Below are 23,813 nucleotides of genomic sequence, written 5' to 3' on the forward strand. Positions count from 1 at the left end.
TCTCGAGTTATGCTGGCGACATACAAATACACATCCACACACAGCCAGCTGCAGTACCGACGGAAAATGCCAGGGGAATCATTTTTGAACTTGACCTCCGTTTTCACAACATCTGCACACCTACAAAAAATCATGAAGATCTATCAACGTTTCCGTCACTTTTTTTGCCTACATAGAATCACACAAAAATTAAAAGTCCACTGCAGTACTGTTGAAAAACGCAAGGTAAACCATTTTCGAACTTGACCTTTCTTTGCACAACCACTACACACCTACCAAAAATCATAAAGATTCATCAAAGCTTTCTTGAGTTATGCTCTTGACATACATACAGACCCACCCAACAGCTGGCTCAACCAAAAACATAATCTTCTCCGAGTACTAGAACTCGGCGAAGATAATGAAGTTCATTTTGCATTAGAGAGTGCATTATACAGGGACATACGCAATTCTTTTATGGTGCCCTGAATGTAGATACACGATATAAACAGTTTGTAAAAGATTAACTATTTGTATATATGATAACATCCTCTGACAACATTATACAACCAAAAGTCTGTGAATTCGTACACACTTCAGGGAAGAGACATTTAAACAATAAATTCAATGATAGCATAGCATTACATGTTTGATTATTGTGTAATCGATAGATGTAGTATAGCATAGATTTAGTTTTTTTAAGAACGCTTCATGAAACGATTCTCTCCACTGAATACGTTTCATGTGATATTGAAACTACTGTAATGCATTAATATTTAGCTAATGTGGGCAGGAACGTGCAAATAAATTTCATTGTCATCATTGTCATTAATACGAGGCCTCGTTTGATACGATATTCTATTGACTCCACCCATCCAGCCCAGTGTGTTGACGTGAGGGGCAAACAAGTGCTGCAGACTACCTGGATCCTCCGGTCAGAGGTGGAAAAAGCAGAAGATCGCTGGGAGTCGACCCTCGTCGGACAAGACACCTTCCACCGCGGGCGCCATGAGGAATCAGACTAGATTCGCAACTGAGAAGTAGTCCACTTGGGCTATTACGTTCAATCGCTATTCAGCCAATACGATCTCTCTTTCGAGAAAACGTATAATGCACTTTAATAATAGCATTTTTCATAAACTTGTACTTGCTTCGTTTCCTCACAACAGTTTTCCACGCAATTCTAAATGGTGTTAACCAAAAAAAACTGTAGTAAGGTCACACTGTACTGGCTCGATTTTGTAGACATCCTCTTGGCACCCCAAATTGATGTGAGCGGGAGCAAAATAAAGATGAGAAAAAGGAGATGTCTTATGTACTTTCTTAAATGTAGGTGATGAGGAAGGTTGTAAAACTATGTGAACACGCAGAGAAGTTTATCATATGATAAGCAATAAATGATCTATCATAATGATTGTGACCATATGTCCTGGTTATATCATTTTGCGGTCTTCTGTCTAGATGTTAATCATATAAGCGGATGAATGTTCAAGTAAATCTAAAAGGCCAAAATTACAATAGCAAATAAAATAGGTCTCCAAGCAGATGTTGGGGGTGAAAGTTCGTAATATTTTCTGAGTGACGGTCGGGCTTCTCTGATGGGCTCGGAAAGGGCTTTGAACTTTTAAGGTTTATTTCACTGTGTTTAAAAAATGCGACCATCTAAGATTAAGAACGGCAATGTTTAAGACATTTCAAAAACAAAACCGTGGAATATCAGATCATCAATGACACGTTTCCTCTACAATTTGCGAATAGATGTGGTCAAGTTTAACGTTACATGTCCTGTAAATTGTCACGTTCTGAAGGGCTACATCCAAATCTATCCATATTCATATACACATGTATGTATGTGAAACGAGAACGTTGAAGAAATGCAAAGCAATTTCTGTCTGTGTTTCTTTGTAATCGCTTTATGTCTTATTCGGACTTTTAGGAAAATGAAAGTTAAAACTTTGATGCAATAAAACCTTGAATCACCAGATTGCACACCTTCTCCTGGGTTCTAGCTGATTCTGTACTTGTACCTAATTATCTCAACTGGGCACTCCTGAGCTGCGATACCTTCACCCTTCACTAGGCGGCGCTTCAGCATGGTCGTGTCACGGTCAGGTGCAGCCCAATTGTGACGGTGGATGGAGGTCAGCGGCTGTCGTACCTGCACCTGTCACTGGGCGGCGCTTTATTAACACCGTGTTAGGTTCAGGTGTGGCCCGTTGAGTTTACGAATATGGATAGATGTAGCTGTGTTGAAGATCGGAGGAGAATGTAGGTTAGTACACAGGAGGCAGAACGTTAGAAAAAAGTCCAAGAGAGGGTTTTTGAGTTAGCTTGTGAGCTTTCATACTAAAGGAGAGTCATCTGTAAACGTGTTTGACACTGCGTCAAACATACCGCGACGTTATGTGTATATCAGGTACCGTAGTGAACTTAAGGTTAAAGGTCAGAAAGTTCAGGTTTGTTGACGTTAAGCCCAGGTGAGTCCGCAGACGTGTGTTACCTGTGCACGTCTCAGACAGGATTTCTCGATTCTGCGGCTTTTCGGTGCAAGTTTAGAGGACCAGGTATGCAGGTATGTATCTTGTTGTTCCGGTTATGTCGATGCATCGAAAGTAATTCAATGCTAATGCAATGTCAGTTGTTGTGGATGTCTTATTTTGTATGTTTAGAACGATTTGTGGTTGTCCGACTTTACGTTTCAATGTTGTGCGGCGCCTCTTTAATACCAGAACGAACAGATACTGGCTCGTTTCGTAAATATATCATGAGGCAGGGGAGAGGAGTTTGTTGTTCTTCTACTGTTGCTGTTATTGTTCTATCATCATCATCTGGTCGTGAAGGTGTCATGGATGTTTCATGTTTAATTATTGTCTGATGTCAATAGTAAATGATGTATAAAACTATGGTAAGGTGAGTTATAGTTCCTTTCCCCAGTTTCTGCAGTACTGGTCGCAGAGTTTGTCTGGGTGAACCCACGGCTAGAGCCGGCATCTTCCTGCTGCTAGGGGGACCGCTGCAGAAGTTCAAAGAATCACAGAGCCGACATCTTCCTCCTGCTGCGGGGACCAGTGCAGAAGCTCATCGGAGTCCATTTTACAGATGTAAAAACATAGAAATACCGTATTTCTACGATCTCACAACTGTAACATGAATTCCCATGAGCTTCATACGGTATAAATATATTTGTCATTATTTCTTATGGAAACTTGAATATGAGTACTTTGGGAGAAAAACATTTGTAAAGAAGTACTGTAAAATCTTCATAATTAACCAGAATGATAATAGATTTATTCAACCTTAATGACGATCACCTGTGTTAAAGAAGCTCATCAACATAATTTACCCAAATGGTCTATTTTGTGTCTGGACCACAAGTGAAATATACATACTGTGGAAGTAGTGTATCTTAAATTGGCATTAATCATAGTGTAGACTGTAAACTTTCATAAGTAAATCATGTGCATATCTGCATATCTAAAGGATTACAATAAGTCAGTGAGAGAATGATGTGTTAAATGAAAAAAATATATTTTGTATCTTATAAACAACAAGACATTTAATGTTGAATGAAATGCTTTTATATCTTAAGTGATAGTGTGAATGCATATAAGCACGAGAGAGTTCGTTTCAATGTACACTTTGGACGTTGTTCCTTTGTCAGATTTCTGGCAGTGGCATTTATGACAGAATGAGATTCAGTAGATGTGTTTTTATTACCTTCTTTTCTTGTTTATGTCTAAAGTATTGAATAAAGAATACTTTTCTTTGAACTGTTTCTTTGCTTTTGCGTAAATGTCTTTTTATATCCTCACGTCAGCTACAGGGCCTATGGAGTTTGCTTACGATCAAATTGATTGATAGATGTCCTGACCAGTCTTCATAGTTCCTCAATAAGCCAATTATTACATTCAGATTAATTACACTCATCTGTGTTACAGGTGTTCATGAACATAATTTACCCAAATGGCCTTTTTGGTGTCCACACCACGAACGAAAGATGCTTGCTCTTAAGGTAGTGTAAAGATTTGCGGGGGTGTAGGTGGGGCTGGGGAAACCAAACACGGGTTTGCAACAACAGATTAGAATCTCTGTCAATATTAAACGTTGTATTGAGGGGAGGGCAAGAAGAGTCTGGGAAATCGTGGGAAAATAAACTTACAACGACGAAATTTTACAATAGTTGTATTTTTTTTAGTGTAATTCTTTCATAATGCGACATCGTGTTACGTGACGTCTTGAGACACAGCCTGGCGTGGCCAGACCGGCCTTAAGGGCACCACGGAGGGCCCTAGTTTTTTGAGACACTAAGTTCCCAGACAGAGAACTAGTGATCTCCTAAGCCATAGGACAGCTCAGCTCAGCCGTCCAAGGCTCGCACATGCCAGCCAGCCCTGGCTGGCATCTTCTCTCCAAATGGGGAGGCTGACGTTCCATGGCAAGCAAGGAACGACATAACTCGAAATGATCTTGCCTGAAGCCCAGAGTAGCTCTGTAGAATTTTCATTTGTGGTCCAACAACTGAAACCTTTTAAAAGGTACGTTTGATTCCTCCCCAATATACGGTTGATTTATCTATATTTGGACATCTTTGAAATGAAGAATATATATAATGTTTTTACGTATAACAATCATGCCTGTTGTTGTCTTGCTCCGACATATCGCTTAATCAAGAACAGACATAGCCATTTGGGTAAATTATGATAATACCCCATGGCATGTTGGGTGAACTCACCTCAATTTGATCGGTTCTGGCGGGTGACACAGGGCCATACTTCAAGCTTTTAATTCACGGCCCAGTCTTCTATCTAAACGCTTATGTCATTTCACATTTGCAACGAAATAAATGTGATCCACTTTATATTTGCTGCCTTGCTTTCCCTTAATTCTGTTCTTCCTTAAGCCCCCCTCTCACTGGACCGCGGCACGCTGGCGGCGTCGCTGCGGCCGATCGACTTGACAAAGCACTCAACGAATTTCGTCGACAAAAAACGAATCTTTTTAAGCTTTTTGCGTTTTGTTGTCTTTTTGGTCATACTTGTACGTTTTAAATGATGTTTCCATTATAAAGTCAAGGGTAACAAATCCAGTTTAGGACGCAGCGACGCCGCCAGCGTGCCGAGGGTCCTGCGAGAGGGGGCTTTACACCCCCTTTCACTAGACTAGAGGCTGTGTGACCGCCGAATGACCAAAGATTTGACGATATTACCTAAAAATCGATAAAGATCGATTAAAAAAAGTTTTTTGCTTGTTGTATTCTGAATCATACTTCTACATCGTGTATCATATATTGCGATTATGAAATAATTGGCTACGCAAGTCCAATTTTAGTCGCCGTGTGGTCACTCAGCGATCGCGGTCTAGCAAAATGGGACCTTATTGAAAGCAAAGAGAACCTCCTTACTGAAACGCACAATTTTTCCGTCATACTTAACATTTCATTCCGTTTGAATTTACTAGCTTACGTTACAGATTCCGTAGCATTTTCCTGCTTCCTATCAAAGGTTTTACGTTATCGCCAATGCACACAGGAAAAGTACACACAGGTTCACCAATAGGTAAACTACAGAGACTTTATTCCACACGAAAACACTCAGATACTAACAACAACAACAAAAGCAAAAATAAGACTAGTCTTTGGAAACACACTTTGGAAACTTGGTTAAATATTCTTCTATGGTAAAGAAAATAACTTTAAGTTGAGGTAGAATGGGGAAGGGCGAAAAGCATAGAAAAGTGTGAAAAGAAATGGGGAATCGGACTAACTCTCGGATAAGGAATGATAAAATGAATGTTGTAGACTGTCACCAGCTGCAGTTTAAACGATTTGCTCATTTTGATAACACACCATTCAAATTATATATACTGTAAACCTTAAATCATACAAATGTTCAACACCTTACTTGTAACAAATCATCAGTAAATATCAGTTATTGATAATTGGTATGTAGTTGTGATAAAAAATTTTGATCATGAATGACAGAAGTCATCTTGCTTATATGTAAAAATAATGAGTTATACGTTAAGGGTATGGAGAGCGTTGGTAAGAGAATAAACCATTGAATATGTATAGCAGCACAATGGTGTTATGATTAACATTACAGACCAATCCCTGATACAGAATATAATCTCAGGTTAAAACATCAAGTGGCTAAGTGACTACATGTGTATTCACTTACAGTCTGGTTCATTCCGCATACAAATATATTGCTTAGTTACAAATTCACTGCATGGTGTGGAAAAATATAATTTCTCTGACTTACAAAACACGCATAAAATACACACCTTTATGTCTTACATGACGTTTTGAGAAAGTTGTAGATTTTGAGAGTTAAAAAAAAAAAGTGAGTCAAACAAGAAATGAAATTGATAACTGATTTGAATAGATAGTACTTTTTTGCAGTACTCAAAATGTGGTTCAAACTTTGAAAACATTCATAAGTACTCTGAATGACACTCAAACCTTAACCTTCTCCCTGCTGTCTTATCCCATTAACCAGTACAAATTTGGTGCCAAACAGCTACCTTAGAATGAAAAAGGTTAATGTTCTATAGTTCTAAATGTAACCATTTTACATTTCCAGAAGGTGAACATCATTGTACCATTATTGAAGATCTAGAGATGATATATTGTCTTTGAAGATTCAGCTAATTGTTGTATGATCATAATCGAAGATGATAATTTTTCTTTGAAGATTCACTTCATTATATCATAATCTGAGATCTAAAGATGATATGTTTTCTTTGAAGATCCTGTTCATTGTATCATAATCGAAGATCTAGAGATGATATGTTTTCTTTGATTGAAAATCCAGTTCTACTGACTGTTCTACCAGTTCTTCAGAGGGGTATTGGCCCCACTGTGTCCCGGTGAGAGGGGAAGCTTGGCGATTTTGGACTCTGGAACAGCAAACGGGCTTGGAATGTAGTTGGTGCCTGGAAAGAAAATTTGAGAGAGCAATGTTAACGTTTATATTCTGTACCATTTCTAGATACAAACATATGTACTGTTATTTCTACATGTCTAAAAAATAAAAGGAGCTATCAATTTACAAGTGAATGTTGCAGCTGCTGCTGATGTGGTGATGATGATGATACTGCTGATTTTATCAATCTCCCCATCTCACTGCAGGCCTTTGATTGATGTGACATTTGTCCAGTCATGAATATGCAAATGGAATAGGCTGAATTTGCATCTACAAAGACATTTGAATATTCGTGACTAGACAAACGCCACAGGTACCAACTTTTTTAAGCACCTAGATTTTTTTAAACACCACATTTCTCCATGACTGTTGACTTTCGAATCACTATCTAAATCAGGCTCGTTTCTTCATCTTTCGTCACAGTGATACTAAATCGTTTTGATCTTGAGTTGAACTTTCACATCCTTTTTGTTGTGTTTAGTACCTTAATAATAAACATTTTGTACGGGTTGTTATCTACATTCACCACTGTCTGTTTGGGATTGTTGCTCCATGACAATTAACAAAATCAAGCTCTTGGAGCAATTAATGGTAGATTTTTTTCCATCTTTCCTTAAAAGTCAAATGTCATAAAGAACCTTTGTGGGCTATCAACATTGTAAAGCATTGTTTGATAATACTGAGCATGACATGACATAAAATTATAGAAAAACTGAGACAAAAAGTACAGCCAACTAGAGGAACTCAGGGAGTAGGTTATTGTGTTATTTGCATAATCCCCAACCAGATGTAGGTTTCGGCTCAGTCTCAGTGCGTTATGCAAAGTTTTTCAGCACTTTTAAGTTGGGTGCTTTTTTGCTAAATTCAAAAAGAAAATCTCTAAGAGAATCACAGATATCAAGAAAGAGGTATGAATGGTCTCAAAATGTGTTAAACACTGATCCAGACACTACATCTGCTTGGAGATTAACATTCGTGAACGGGTTCAGTTGAGATCTCGTTGGTGATCACTTTGACCCTTGAGCGACCGTCGAGCGCTTACTGAGCGCTCACTGACACATCACCATCCTCAGCGACTGTTCCGAAACCTGTTCGAAACTGTCACTGAAGTGATGGCGACCATCGCGATCATTGAGAGCGACCTTGGCGATCCATGAGCGCTCACTAAGCGCTCATTTAAAATTTTAAGTTGCTCAGCAGTCTCAGCGCGGTTGTCGCCCTAGTGGAAAGGGGATATTAGTTAGGGGTACCTATTAGATGTGAGATCACCGCACACACATATAGTAGGTTACTATGTCATTTTTTATTGCTTACAATTTCAGAGCTTAGCTTGCAAGTTCATTTGTGAAATAATTCTGAAACAGGTTCTAACTATAATTTCCAACACAAAAATTGGAATTTTCGACTGTACAACACCTGTCTTTATCAATAGAGACGAGGGGCACGACAGACTTTCTGCAACTTATGATCCACTGGTCACCGAGTGCTATCTGCTATCTCAGTGGTGGATTGCTCATTCCTCGACAAAGATTGGTGTTGTACAGTCAATAACTTGGGCAAGTCCAATTTTTGTGTTGGAAATTACAGTTAAAACTTGTTTCAGAATTTCAGAGCTTATCCTACGTTGGGGGCGGAGGTGGGGTGGAGAATTAGTTTGCCATCAGGGTTAATTTGGGTTTAACCAAAAGGCAAGAGTCTTATTACCCAAATATCGTTTTCTCAACTTTGTCTTTACTACTCGGTATCGGTATCTTCATCTTCCTCGAACACTTCGTCTTCATACGTATCAACGACGCCGGTTCCTTTCTCCATTTCATCAGGCGACATGGCCCTTTCACTCATAGCAGATTGCCTGCCACCTATATAGGGTACATCAGGACATCAAAACAATAAAAGTTATTCACTTAGTAAACACAACAAATGTAGAACTACGTCTTGATTGGGTTAAGTAAAGGGGGTAAGCTTGGGTTCCATCCTGGTTAGTTCTACGTCTGCTCCGATAGCCGTTTCCCCGACCAACTGTCAGAGCGGACGTAAAACTAAGAAGGATGGTACCCAGGCCGTAACAAAACAAGAGAATCAATTTACACAAATTACAATCAAAATTTCCAAGATCAAAAGAAAAGTTACAAGAATGTTTTAGTTCTGTGACACCAAACTCTTTTTCGAAATTTTGTCAGTTTCATTATGAAGTGTGTGCCAAACTTTTAAACCCCTTTGAGATCCTTAACAGTTTTGTGTTGATATTCAAAGCTGAGCCTGAGAGAATCTTACCATTGTCTTGGTCCGCTGGGGAGGCTCCCCTAGGGGTATGCAGGGACACCTCACTCATGGCACTCTCCACCCTCATGTCCTCAGCAGGGCGAGGTGAGCTGCTCTTGTTGGACGCCCTGTCTTCAGTAGGGGCGCCAGGCAGGTCCACCAGAGGCTCTTCGTCACCCGCGTACGCAGGGTTGGTGAACTGCAGGCTGCCGACGGACCGACGTGCGGCAGAACTCTTCCTACTCGCGCTCTTTGCACCTTCATCAGAGGACCCCCGCGAAGCTGCCGAACTCTTCCTGCTTTGCATATCCGCAGCAGACTTGCGCCGCACGTTTTCAGCGGTGCCGCCAATCAGCATGGCCGTGCTGGAGCGCCGACTTCCTGTCGACACCTGCGACGGCGAGCTGTTACCGCTGTCACTGTCCGAGGGACCAGTCAGCATGGCGTTGCTGGATGAGGCGCTGCCCAGAGACCTCTGTATGGGTGACCTCCTGTCGGCCAGGTCATCGTGCATGGACACCCAGCTCCCGTTCCGGCTGGAGCGAGGAGACCTGTCAGTCGGGGAAGCGGAATCCTTCGAGGTGCCTGCAGAAGCGGGGTGTTGCTCCCCTATTGACGGCATGGCCATCGCTATCCCAGCAGCCCCTTGGAGGGGCTCTACGGAGTTGCGCCTGGGGCTGAGCTTGCCCGGTCCTCTCACCTTCATCTGGACAGGCGCGGAAGGGTTGATGAGGGGCGGCAGGGTGGTGCGTCGGTTGGGCTGCATGACGAAGGCTATAGATTCAAGAAAAGAAATTTAAAGTTCATTATCCAATTAACCAATGAGGTCAAAGATATATCTAATATGGACTAAGTTTCTGGGAGAGAATTTTTTAAGATAAATGTTTTCCTCAAAGTCAAGTTTTAATTTTCACTTGCTTAATTTTCAATAGGAACCAACGAAATAGATTAAAAGGGTAGGGGCAGTCGGTTGTTGTTAATTGTGTCTAGGGCCCAACCCTATCATTTAACTGCCTTTTACCTCCAAAACCAAAGTCAAGTACCCAATTTACACCTGGGTGGAGTAAGAGAGGTTGTGTAAAGTATCTTTCTCTGTACCTGACACAACGTCTAGCATTAGTGACAGGATTAATCGAACCTGTGACCTCTCGATCTCATGTTAGCTAGCCTTTAAAGCCCCTTTGCCATACTACGCCACTGAAATTGGGTAGTGTGGCCTTAAGATAGAAGATTTAGTACCATTACCTCCTTCTTCATCAGGCAGCTGCATCTTGACAGGTGGCAGTCTCTTGGGAGGAGGCAAAGTGTCAGTCTTCTCCTTCTTAGCCTCATCTTCCTCCACACGCAGCTTCTGGACTTGATGTTTCCTTTAAGTGTCAGAAATCCACAGGTCAGTTCACAGAGTAAAGCAGAGGTGACAACATTAATGTCCGTCTTAGCAATACAGTCAAACCCCTTAAGAGACAATGGTCAGAGTAATTGGCCACTGCAGACAGGATTCCCAATGTTCGTGCTGGTAGGAAAAATAATCTTCTTCGGACCATGAAAAAGTGGCCAAAATATACAGGTGGTCCTTAAACAGAGGTGGTCACTAGCACTCAGGTTTGACCACACATGATTGTATAATAAAGAGCATATACATTGGGAGATAAGAGTTACTGTGGCAAGCTTTAAGCCGATTCCTTCCTAAAGAGGTACATGTACTAGAACTTTTTTAAAACTTACAAAATGTATAATGCTCACTTGTAGGAAAACTTATGAAAAGAAAAGACACCATATTGTGAACTGCCTTCGTCAACACCACTTGAAAATAAGCAAAAGCCCCTCATTAGACTTAGATGTTCCCACGTCGTGAAATGCATGAGGCAGTTAGAGAAGCAAAAGCCCCCTCATCTAGTATTTAATCTATGACTGTCACTTTGATTTCAACATCATTACAAACCTCAGGTATTTGACTCTTCCGATGATGAGGCCTACAACGACCAGGGCCAGAATAGAGCAGACGATGAGGGCTATCTCCCACGGCTGCAGACCATCACAGTTGGGGTTCCAGTCAGGACACTCGCACCTGGCAGAAAAAATACAATTCAGATGATTCAATTAGATAGTTATCCAATGGCAAACTTGCATTTATTGATGATCCCTACAAACCTATGGCATGTTCTAGTCCTCGTCTTTGTGTCCAAATTCTTATCAATCACTAAAATTGAACTTTAACACAACTACATGACATGTATATATACATGTATATGCATAAATCTCTAGAGATCGACTATCAAAAATAGAATATCAGGCAAATAAAACGGTTACAAAGTGAAAAAATTAATTCTAAACAGTACGCTTTAAGACTTAACACTGAAAATGCTGTAAATTTGTTGATGTTTGTGGCACTTAAATATTGCAACACAGTGAAAATCAAGAGTTTGTAGTGGCTTTGAATTAGTTGAAAAACAGAATATGCATTGCAAGACAGAGAATTATATATTACATAAAATACTTTCAGTGTGTCGAGTTTGCAGTGAGTGACATGTCACTGTGAACATGTCAATTGCCGAAACATAAAAACATAGGAAATATTTTACAATTTAAGGTATATAACAATATATTCTATGTCATTCCTGTAAAAATGTTTCAACCAAAGAACTCACCGGTAGTAGTCAAGTTCATCATGACACTCCTTTGGCCATGGACAAGGGCTGGACACGCAGTCATCAAAGTCCGTCTCACAGAATCGGCCCACCCAGCCGGGAAGGCACTCACACTCATATCCATCGTATCCATCCGCACGTTTGGTGTGTGTGCAGTTCCAGTCATCCTCAATTCCTGTAGTTTGAGAAATATTGAATCTTAACTTTGTATTCTTGAACAACATGTACAGTACTGTAGTTCTTGTTTCTTTCACTGTAACTTTATGTTCACTGTTTTCACGGTCACCTCTGTGCCGTGAACTTATCATCACAGTGAAAAAAACTGTTGTTATTATTTATGATTCCTTCACACATCCGTTCTGTAAATCACTTGCTGCCACCGTGAAGTTAAAGTTCAGTGAAAATGGCACTTATCCTTACACCGTAAAATTTTGCTACCGTGAACATAAAGTGAATTACAGTATTTCCTCCTAGTTCAATGAGAACCACTATAATTGTCTGTCCTATTCAAATATCAAGTGTTTTTAAAGATCACTTATTATAAGAACAATAGAAATTGATATGAAATAAAAACAACAACAACATCCTCCTGTGTTTTTTTGGGTGTTTTCTGCTAAATTGGACAGTTGCACCTCAAGGTTGTTAAGTAAATTTGAATTTGATATTACAGTTATGTAACTATGACAATTGATTATAATAAATGACATAATGCACAATGCAAATTTATGGGTGTGACTCTTCCATGTTCAACAATGGCACTTTGAAATCATGCGCAAATGCCCTTTAGATACCTTTGTACATATACATGACATTGTATTTGTCTCATATCACCAACTACATTGCAAAGTATACAATCTCATGTAATTCAATATATCATATCTCATCTATGTCTTGCCACTTGCAATACAAATTTTCTTTTCTGCACTGCATTTGGTACATTTAGATTCTTAAATGTCCAGTACAATAAACCTGTTCACAGTTTAAACTGCACATGCAGGGTGAGACACATTGTAGGTCATATGTCAAAAGTGAAGGCTGCTGCGACAGGCAAAACAAGTCATGTATAAATCATCATGGTAGACGCAACTGTTTGCAAGACGGGGGCCTTCACCTTTGACATACTACCCAAAACGCATCACACTGTGCATGCACAGTCGAAACTGTGAAACAGCTTATGCACATGCACATGTACCTTTACAGGTGGCATTGTTGATGCATGGCATGTGTAGAATGTAGACGTCGAAGATCAGTCGCTCTGAGTACGCCCCCGCAGCATCGATGCCGAGCAGGATGAACTCATCATGACCGTAGAAGTTCTCTATCGGCACATAAGTCACCAAAGCCTTGATGTAGCTGCCCTCAGCAGGAATCTCTGTAAAACCAACGAAGGATTCATGAATAAAAGCTATGAATAGAGGCCTAAAACATAATCTTGCCTACTTTTGGTTGCCACTAGATTTTAAGCAAGCTATATGTAGATGTATGTCATGTCGTGAATAGAACTGAAGTGTAAGGTGTTATCCCTGTCACAAAGATAATAAGCTACCACATCTAGAAAAATTTAAGACATTGTACACTTGTTGAAACCAACACCATATTTTACTTGAGATCCTCTCAAAAGTATGGGCATTAGACACCTGAAGTCTACATATACATGTAACAGTCTGATAACTGTTTGTTCATGTTCTTTTATCATCTTAGACCACAGATTACTTTCTGCAATAGTTGAGGTACAGTTACAGATTTAGATCAGAACAAATTTGCCAGTGAGAAGCTGGAAGGTGTCAGATTTTGAAAGATATTTTCAGACTGACAATTTTGGTAGTTTTGAAATGACAGAAGCTCAGACCGCGATTTAACATTAAAAAAACAGTTTCTACTACTTTTCTTTAAACATTAAATGGCGGTCAGCTTCTATCATTTCCAAAGTTGTCAATCTGATACATCTTTCAAAATCCGACACCTTCCAGCATCTCACTGGTGAGTTTGTTTTGCCAGATTCAGTCCTTAAAGCAAACTTATAAGGAACCCATTCGTTGGGTCATGGCTGATTCGAATCAGGGTTTCAGAGAGGTTGATTGGTCGGGATGTGTACCTGAGGGATCTGGTTCCAGAAGGGTGATGTGAGCTGTTCCGAAGGTGGCGTTGTACTGGTCCACCAGGAGGGTCTCGCCTACGTCCGGGTCCCACACGGACACGACGATCTGGTACGGCTCATACATGATGTTTGTGTCCAGATTCTGCTCAACTGGTGCCTGAAAAATGACAGTGATGTAATGATTTAAGGTGGGGGGGCACACTTGTGTGTAGATCAAGTCTGTATGAGTTTCGTATTGACATTTTTGGCTTAATAGGTACAGTTTGCGGCCTAAGAAGTCATAATTTCGGTTGTACATGATGTTTGTGTCCAGGTTCTGCTCAACTGGTGCCTGACGAATTACAGAGATGTGCCATGATTTAAGTCAGACCCATGTAACAGCCTGGTGGGTTAACTGATTGCCTTGTATTTGGGATGTCGTGGGTCAAAACCCTGGTCCAAAGACTTTAAAATGTAGTACATGCTGCAAAATACCATCTCTGATTAGTTTTAAGCACTTAATGAGCAAAAGAAGAAACACTACAAGTGGACGAGGATCTGGGAAATATTGAAACAGAACGTTGTAATCATTATGGAATGTTTGCTTATCTGTATATAAACTTTGCATGATTTTTCCGAAGACTCACCAAGAATGCACCTGTCAAATGAGAAAAGGCCTTAGCGTGATTTTTACTTTTATCTGCACTTATTGGGTGACCTGTTAATCTTTGACAACATTAACGTATATCTGCCTAGTACGTAGAAAAACAGAATGGAAAGTTTTCTTTTACCACAATGGTGTTGTTTTCTTGAACAACAAGCATCTGTCCGCCGATCTCAACAGAAAACACCGGGTAGTCGTTGACGGACAGGACTTCAATGCTGAGCACAGCAGTGGTCTCCAGGATGGGGATGATAGTACTGTCAGCCCGTACTTCCCTCACGTAGATGTTAATGGTCTCCATACCTGAAGTTGGTAAAATCAAAGATATCAAAGCATGTTCATAATATGTTCAAGACTGAATGCAGCTGCAGGGCGTTTCTACCAGAAACCAGTGGATGATAATGATGATGATCAAAGATATATAAGATAAACAAAGGTTCAAACAAAGAAACAAAAAATCAAGGCAATTTTGAGCAAGGGGTAAAGAAGACTTAACATTTCTATGTTTGTAACACATATTTACATGTGATAATTATACTGTAAGTTCCAGAGGACCAAATGGTAAAAGTGGCTGAAAAACAAGACTAAGAGTGGATAACTTTTAGTGGTTCTTTTAAATCACAACCTATAGACATTAAACAATCACAGCCAACTTTTCAGTGACCGTCTGTCACCTTCTTCAGGGCAATATAATACTGACTGGTTCTACTTTGCACTGCAGCTAGGTGTCGCTGCTTAAACAATGCAGTCCCAAACATAAAGAATTACAAGCTTAGGGTTCATATTGTCCAGCAGGAATAAACAGGAGGATTTTTTTAGTATTGTCATATATAGAAATTTTTCAGATGAGAAACATACTTGAGTGTCCGGTGATTCTTATATTCAGCGACTTTCTGGTAATCAACAAATACGGCCAAAGTTACCCAACTGCATGACTGGGGCTTAACAGTTAAAGTTAGTTAAAGGCCCACTATGTAGGATTTTGCCCCCACAAATTGAAAATATTCTTGTGAACAAATCTTAATGTTAATGGCATGTACAACCCCTTTTCAGCATATTTCCTTCATCATTTCGTCTATTTTTGGTATTTGTGAACTGTACAAAAACAAAACAAAAACTCCCGGACACCACCTCAATAAACAACAACATCCCAGTGCACTGGAGGACCCCCATGGTGGTCTAATCACTTAGGCACACTTTAGACTGCCAGATGCCATGAAGCTTTTCTTCTTTGGAAACACTCATATCTTTTTCCAAGAGGGTAGAATACAACTATTAATTTATTCTAGAGAGTCTACTTTGACGGGTATCAATAAAGTGTGGTTATTTTCCCTTCAAAACTGCAAGAACTCTGGTAAGGATGATTTTTTACAGAAGCTGATGTATCTGTAAGCAATTCTATAGAGTTGATAAAGCTTGCTATGCAAAGAAACAGTAGGAAAATCTACTTTCTGTATTGGCCTAAAACTACATAGTGGGTCTTTAAAATCCTCCCACACCATAAGGTGTATAGGGCAGTGCTGAGATCTCCGTTTTATAGCCCTGGGCCACACTGTGGTGCAATCACTGCAGCAGGGGGCTAGTCCACTGGCAGTGGAGTGTGTTTAACTTCCATACTGTTTCAGAAGTATGTACCATTTTTATAAAGTCTTTGGTATGACTCAATGTGCCTCTTGTCCAGAGGTGTCCTACCCGGGGCTTGAACCCAGGCTTTCTGGTCCAAGTAATTTTAACCAGATGTGGGTAGTAACAGGAGCGCAGACCACTACACCACAGGGACACCCCTGGGCTTAACAGTGATGACACTAAAAACAGTGATGACAATAAAAGCCCCAATGAAGCTGGATATGAATGTTAAGACTACCCACCAAACTCCTGTGAGAAGGGTTTGTAGGTGAGAAGTCCTTCCCCAGACAGAGTGGCAGTACCGAGTGTTGGGGATGAGCTGGGGTCAATACCAAACACTATCTCATCAGCATCTGGATCTGATGCTTGAATCCAGTATGCCAGAGTTCCTATGGATCAAATTTTATATACATTGTACATTCAAGAAACTGTAAATAAACTTTAATATTGTCCTCATTGCTATTCCACACAGTAGATGCTTATGGTACTTAAGATACGTTTTTGTAATAGCAAATTGCTGAACATACTACAAAGTATTATCATAGTAGACCTCAATCTAAACAATAGCTGAATGTAGAATTGGCTTTAGAATAGTCATTACTCCATTTTGATACATGTATTTCATTTTTCTCTCCCATTTATAATGTGGACATGAACAATAGCTTGTTTGCACGCAATGGACATTAATTATGATAAGTTATTAGTTGAATAATCAATGATAATATGTCATGTAACACCAGCGATATAACTAAGGACCTGGTCACATTTGTATTGATCGGCGCGCAATTGTAAACTGAGCACAATCTTGGGATAGACATGCAAATGTTGTACAAGCTTAAGATTGACAGCTATCTTGTCACAGAAAAGGACGTCTTTGATCCTTGTCTGTGGTTGGTTCACTAGGCTACTTCTTTTTTTTTTTAACGAACTCCCTCAGTGCAAGGCCGTAGGGGGCCACTCATCAAAGCACTGAACTACTTCTTACTGTATCAGCATCTCTTCACCCTAGGTCAGAAACATCAATGCTCGAGACAAGCATGACTTCACTGACCCATTAGGAGAAGCAGGGGTTACGAAGGCTGCTTGGGAAATTCCCTACCCCATTTAGGCCGGAATGTTTTGGTCCACTCACACCGGGGCATGCCCCCACTCTTTTTTTCGAAAGATGTGGTGGGTTCTTTTATGTGCTCAAGGTTTTAACGTCCTATCCGAGGGACTTAAACATTCAACAAAATCATACGACAACCTGTAATGAATGTGACCATGCTGCAAACAATAATGTCATGTAACAGGAGTTGAATTGTCAACAAAAGATGTACATGTTGAAGACAGTAATTTATGAGACCAAAACACTTCACACAGTAAACAACATGGACAGCTAAACTAACTGACCTCCATCCTCCTCCATCCAGAGGTCCAGTGTTGATGTGAACACGGGCGGGTCGTTAGGGATCCCCTTAGCGGCGATGACCACAGCAAACTGTGTCTCCCTGCTGAAGTAGTCCACCACGATGCTCGTGGACCTCTTGGTACGCTGGCTGCGAGCTGTCGGGTAGTTGGTTGAGCAGACCTGTACAAATTCGATGTTTAGAAAATATTGAATGTCTTATAAGGGTAGAGATTGCAATTTGACAGAATCAAAGTCTTTGCTTAACAGAAACACTTGGCCATGGTAGAATTGCTGACTGTACTGGTAGAGATCCTGATCGCAATTTCTACTGGTAGCACTCGGCTCATTGTACTGGTAGAATCACTGATTGTACTCAGACTGGTAGAATAGCCAATTGTACTAACTGATAGAATTGCTGACTGTACTGGCAGAGATCCTGATCATGATCTTGGTTGACAGAGACTCTGATCATAATCTCTACCTGTAGAATTGCTGATTCTGCCAGATCACCATCTCTACCCTGTCACACTGTATATTTTGTTGCAAGAATACTGTGTCTATCCCTTCACAAATAAAACAGACCTTACTTTGGTCAACACATCAAATTTCAAATCACTGGTCAGACAAAAAATAATTTTTGTTACAAGATTAGATCACCTAGTGGCTTGCATTTGGAAATTAGTTGGTTTTAAGATTTTTGGTAATGATTGAGTTTAAGATGTCAGACATTAGTGAAGATAGACTTACATAAGTGACCAATTCTCCTGAGGTCTCGTTGAATTCCATTTGACCATTTTCATCACAGGTGCGAGAGGCGTCGTCCCATTCACTCAGGTCTGGGGGAAAACAGTTCCACATTTCATTACAATACATTGCGATAAACTAAATCATTTCCTAAACTAAAAGTACAATGTCCAAAGTAAAATGCTTAAGCTTTGCTGTTATCATCATCATAAGCTTAAGCTCTGCTGATAAGACACCAATGTACACGTGCCTCAAGGACCTTGCATTAAAATTGTAATTCTTACAATCTTTCACAAAACTCTAGTAGAATAGACTGATGCAAATAAAAACATACCACAGTAACAGTAAATTCATTTAATATTGTCACAAGAGGGTATAGGAGGCATTTGCTGTGTTCTAAGTTTGCAGTCTGTGGTAACAACTGTAGTAATGCAGTGCAAGACAGAGGGTATGTTTGAAGTGTGATAAGATTCTATCCACGAAAGCTGCGAACATAAATCACCCAAATATTTCACGATTTGCAGTATTTTTCTGGAAGTTTTCATGTACATTCTTCCAGAGACATCAAAGTCTTCAACACAGTTAAAGGGCTAGGGGTCACCAGAGCCAAATAGAGGACCTGTGCCAAAAATAGAACATCATGGAGAGATATGTCAACAGCCGCCATGCATCAGCAGTAGATGCCTGCAGATGATTGGTTGATTGATTGATTGATTGGTTGGTTGAAACATACCTTTGTTCCAGAAGATGAGTAGTGGTGTATCGTCTGTCCAGTTGGCTGCAGCAGGGTCAACAGTGGACGTGACGGCAAGTGAAGCATTCAGCTCCACTTGTCCCACAACAGACAGGTAGAAACTGGGCTGCAGGATGGTCTTGATTCTGTAAATACATTTATGCAAATTTGTTACATGTACAAAACACACTTTTAAGCTTTAAGTAAGTTCCTGGGTGCTTCTTCTGTTGTCTTTTAAAGAAAGGATGTGTGTCTGAAAGCTGCCCAATCTTAAACATAGCATACATTTTTAGGAATCACTACACCTTCTTCCTCTTAGTCTTACTGCAAAATCTTGAAAATTTTAGATTTTTCTCTAAAATGGCATTCCATAGAATTATTGAACTTTTTCAAAAGAAAAGTTGTATAAAGTACTTTTCCAAGGGCACAACATTAGGGCCTGTCAAGGATTTGAACCTGTAGATTCTGGTTCAAATACCCTAACCACAAGTCCACTAATGCCACGACATGACTTTATGCCCAGTTACATATACATTGCATGATTTACCTACAATGGGATTTTTATCTATTAGTAAGATGATAGCACCATATGTTGTATATTTGACAATAAGTGGGTGAAAATCTGTGGCCACCAACGTCACAGATTAATGTACAATAAAACTAGGTGAGTGAACAAGTAACTAGAGGCGTGTCCCTGCATGCGGTGTAGTGGTCTGCGCCTCTGTCACTTTCCACATCTGGTTCAAATTATGAGGAGCCAGAAGGCCTGAGTTTGCGCCTGGGTAGGACACGCCTGGATAAGAGGCGCATTGAGTCATACCAAAGACTTTATGAAAATGGTATATACTTCTGAAACAGTATGGAAGTTAAACACACTTCACTGCCAGTAGATTAGTCCCCTGCTCCAGTAATTTCACCCCAGTTTGGCCCAGGACTACCGAAACGGAGATGGTCTCCATAATATACAACTTATGGTGTGAGAGGACTTGAACTGTAATTAGGTAAACTGCAGAAACATGAAAAATTAGCAATTGCTGAACATTGCGCAATGGAAACTTTAGTACTCACCTATCCCGCAGGTATCTCCCTGTTAAGTTGGCCTCTATGGTGAGTTCAGGATCAGTGATGTAGGGGACGTAGTCATCGGAGGCGTCAGAACCATACTCTTGTGAAACACGGCTCTGGTCAAGCTCTCCAAAGGCCAAGGTCACACCAGCAGGAAGGTCTAAGAAATCAACAAAACAAGTTAATTATGCATCATTTGTATTGTTATAATGTCGGACAAACAGATGACTTACAAATGTTTTTAAGGTTTAAAACAAATTTTCAACTCTTATCAGAATAATCTGTGATTTTCATTTTTAATGGGTACACAATCAACCAATAAATTCACAGATTAGAAAATGTTATCAATAGTACATACAAATATGCTCTGAATAAAAAAACTCCTTTTTTACTACTGGGATATTTTCTGTGACTTTTGAATTATCATTCATGAATAGTTGAAAGGAATTGCGGCTGGCTGTCATGATGCCCCTACCACCACTGAGGTCATGGGTCATGAGTGAGTGAGTAATAAAAGAAATACTTAAAGCAAATGCTACCACCTATCAAGCGATTCCTAGACTAACAAGACACTTACCTCCAGTTGGTTCTATGGAGAGTTCATAATCGCTTGGTGTGGATCTTCGTTTTCTGTTGCTGGAACCTGACGGTCTGATCCTCATCCTCTGTCCAGGAGCAGCAGAAACACTGGTGTCTCCAGCAGCTGGAGTGTGCAGGAATATAAACTAATTAACAACGGCCCATGGACCTAACCAATTTATATCTAAGTCCAAGTCATTGTTTTAAATGTTCTTAGTAAACATAACTATTTTTAGAACAAGCTACACTACAATGCCCCTTTCCACAAGACAGAGATGGATGATAGATAACAATTAGGATACGATGCAAAATGTTAACATATGCTTTGGAAACAACACACAAGACGTTTAAAAATTGTTCTTTATCTATGAATTTTGTTGAACAATCTTCCAAATCTTTGGTTGGTCAAAGTTGCAGCCTCTAGCAGATCTAAAGTGATGACTTTAACATAAGTATTTGTAAGTGAATGCAATACAATGATTCAATAATTTTCCAACCCTCAAAAGCAATGAATTGGTAAAAGTGTTCAAAATAAATCATTAACTGTATTCAGGACGAAACGTTGGTGAGGACTTACGCAAAGTGACGATAGGCCCATCACACTTGTCCACACACAGGTTAGCCGGGTTACACATTCTCAGGCAGTTCATGGTGCACCTGAAATGGTTCATAAAAAAATGATGAAACAAAAAACGAGATTAAAGAAAATGACCAAAAAAAAAATTGACTTTGAACAACAATCACAAAGAATAAAACCTATTTTGTGGTTCTGAATCTGAATGAAGTTTCACTTACGATCCAGGCGGGACATTGTATGTATTGCCACCTAATGAAGTTGTGCTTGCCCTGGAAAATTGTCAAAATACTCAATATCAGTAAGAAGGTTAAAGAAGGAAGCGGTAATGTAATTCACTTTATCTTCACAGTAGCAAACTTTCACGGTGTAAGGAAAATGGACATTTTCACTGAACTTTAACTTCGCGGTGGCGGCAAGTCAAGGAATCATAGATAATAATAACAGTTTTTTTTTCACATTAATGATAAGTTCACGGCACAGAGGTGACAGTGAAAACAGTGAACATAAAGTTACAGTGAAAGAAACAAGAATATATATACATAGACTTATTTCAAATCTTAAGCATAAGTTCAAACCTTACCTGCATGCAGTGCTAGCAGCTGTAGGCCTTGCATTCATGTATGCCTGCATGGACCTCTGTACGGACGTATCAGAGAGAGATGTTGACGAGGTGTCGTTCGTCTCCGGTGGAGTTAAGCAGTTGGGATCGGCCGGCTTCGGGAGGTCGGAGATGTTTGCGACCACCATGTTGGAGACGATGAGCTGTCCGTTCACGATGGCGGCGCTGCCCCCGCCGTTCAGACCAACCTGTATACAGGGAACCGTGTCCCCTCCGCCCCCACAGGTTTGCACGCACATCACTAGGAAACAGAAACATTTTGTTAAGCTTAAAGTCTACATAATCATAACAGAAACAAACTGGGTCCAATACTATAAAAAGGCTCTGCCCCCAAGGTGTTGCCAAGAACAGTATTCCCTCTGCCCTCACAGGTTTGCACACACATTACTAGGAAACATTTCGTTAAGCTTTTAAGCCTATATAATCATAATAGACACAAATTGGGCCCAATAAAGGCTTTGCCCCTCAGGTGTTGCCAAAAATTATCTAGAAAAAATTGCTATCACTACACTACTACTTCTATCATTGAAGAATAGTTATATCTCTTTCAATCTTAAAAATTGTACGGTTATGAGGAGAACGCGTCATTAGTACATTACTTAAATGAAAAAGTCAGAAATTTTGCGCTTCCAGTTTCCAAACTTTGTGTATTAAGTGTATCTGCTGGTAAAACTATGATAATCCAAATCAAATCTCGGTCTGTTGGTTTTTGGTCATTCCGAGAGGCTTTTTCACAGCAAGCACAAAAGACTTCATAGTGTTTACCAGAAGGACTAAACAGGAAAGGCAGAGAAACTGATCTAAAACTGTATAATGGTGGTTTTACTTGTTTTATTGATGCTTGGGTCTTCAGGCGGTCCGTATGAAATCCCCACTTCTGTAGGGTCTGAGGCCTGCATTGCAGTTGGAGGGTCTACTCCTTCCATCTGTGTACATCCTAGAGCACTGGTGTTGACATTTGCAGATGGAGGTTCAAGCAATGCGGTTACTCCTGAAACAGAAACATTTGTTCACATCTACAATAAACTACAGTCATACTACAGTAACAGTAATACTAAGTAATGCAATAAACTAAAACAACAGGCGCTAATTTACTTATTAGCATACAACCTTGTCTTGACTAGGTCCTCTATTTAACCATTCAAAATTGTCTTCACCATACATTTTGTATATCAATTTCATAGTTTTTTCATAAAACCTGGTTCTCCAGTTCTTCCCTTTAGTCACTGATGAAAGACAGCGGATGCTGTCTGAAACGTCTGTTTCAAAATTTTATCCAGTTGCTTGTGAGTAACTATTTTGGGCGAATACAATAAACTACAGTAACTGTAATTGTATTCAGGAGGCTATTTTTAAGTGTACTTGTTTGGTCTTTAACCTGTACCTGTATCAGTGATAAAAATCTGTTTAACACACACAAACACTACCCTATAACTCCAATGTACAATTTAGATTGTTTGTGTCGATAGTTCTGTCCAAAGGGCTGATCAGTTAGTTGTCATTTTGTCCTTCGTTTTGGAATGCTACTGCTTTCATGTGGCTGAAGTGTACTACAGAATGTCGTTTACCTGACCCTGTAGTTTCTCTACCCACAGAAACACACAATTTACAGTTCTACAGTGAACTAAAGCAAGAACATATGTTTACAATTGTGATGTTCGAGAGTGCCATTAAAATTCTCGAAGTTTGCATAAGGGAAATATGGTAGTTTGGTGCTATATTTCAGATTATCGATGTAAGTATAAAATGTGTAACCGGTAGTATAGAGCTAACTGGACTGCAAAAAATTAATGTTAAGATACCAAATGAACAGTAGCTATATGGTTCTTTTCATGATGCTGGAAAGTCAGTAGGTGGCTCTGTCCATGGTGCTGAACAGAGCGCTATTCTTAACTAAACATTTCTTCCCAGTGTCTAACATTCTGCA

The 23,813-nt window shown here is 39.9% G+C and overlaps 2 protein-coding genes and 1 long non-coding RNA gene across 4 annotated transcripts in view; 1 reads left to right on the forward strand and 2 right to left on the reverse strand.

The window, feature by feature from the left end:
- The first annotated feature begins 1,081 nt into the window (after positions 1-1,081).
- Positions 1,082-3,212, forward strand: LOC136421862 (uncharacterized). Its single transcript, XR_010753527.1, has 2 exons — positions 1,082-2,551; positions 2,914-3,212. It is a non-coding gene; the product is annotated as an uncharacterized lncRNA (long non-coding RNA).
- A 2,323-nt stretch (positions 3,213-5,535) lies between these two features.
- LOC136421890 (uncharacterized) lies at positions 5,536-14,062 on the reverse strand. Of its 2 annotated transcripts, XM_066409460.1 has the most exons (8): positions 13,908-14,062; positions 13,005-13,184; positions 11,813-11,987; positions 11,107-11,232; positions 10,410-10,531; positions 9,177-9,938; positions 8,607-8,761; positions 6,787-6,912 (listed from the first exon to the last, which is right to left on the reverse strand). In XM_066409460.1, exons 1-7 carry the CDS (start codon positions 14,032-14,034, stop codon positions 8,637-8,639), a joined length of 1,617 nt encoding a protein of 538 aa, XP_066265557.1. In that variant the 5' UTR covers positions 14,035-14,062; the 3' UTR covers positions 6,787-6,912; positions 8,607-8,636. The 2 variants fall into 2 exon arrangements, with proteins under 2 accessions (XP_066265558.1, XP_066265557.1); XM_066409461.1 differs by lacking the exon at positions 8,607-8,761 and having other exon boundaries at positions 5,536-6,912.
- LOC136422206 (uncharacterized) overlaps positions 14,057-23,813 on the reverse strand; it is a 28,366-nt gene continuing 18,609 nt past the window's right edge. The window contains exons 21-33 of the mRNA XM_066409852.1: positions 22,713-22,877; positions 21,848-22,127; positions 21,486-21,536; positions 21,268-21,347; positions 20,689-20,814; positions 20,115-20,271; positions 19,047-19,192; positions 18,317-18,405; positions 17,572-17,749; positions 16,422-16,568; positions 14,681-14,856; positions 14,178-14,241; positions 14,057-14,067 (exon numbers count right to left, since the gene is read on the reverse strand). Coding sequence (XP_066265949.1) covers positions 14,057-14,067; positions 14,178-14,241; positions 14,681-14,856; positions 16,422-16,568; positions 17,572-17,749; positions 18,317-18,405; positions 19,047-19,192; positions 20,115-20,271; positions 20,689-20,814; positions 21,268-21,347; positions 21,486-21,536; positions 21,848-22,127; positions 22,713-22,877 — 1,670 coding nt within the window. The remainder of the gene's footprint in view (positions 14,068-14,177; positions 14,242-14,680; positions 14,857-16,421; positions 16,569-17,571; positions 17,750-18,316; positions 18,406-19,046; positions 19,193-20,114; positions 20,272-20,688; positions 20,815-21,267; positions 21,348-21,485; positions 21,537-21,847; positions 22,128-22,712; positions 22,878-23,813) is intronic.

Source organism: Branchiostoma lanceolatum, chromosome 16, assembly GCF_035083965.1.
Source record: "Branchiostoma lanceolatum isolate klBraLanc5 chromosome 16, klBraLanc5.hap2, whole genome shotgun sequence".
NCBI classification, from domain to species: Eukaryota; Metazoa; Chordata; class Leptocardii; order Amphioxiformes; family Branchiostomatidae; genus Branchiostoma; species Branchiostoma lanceolatum.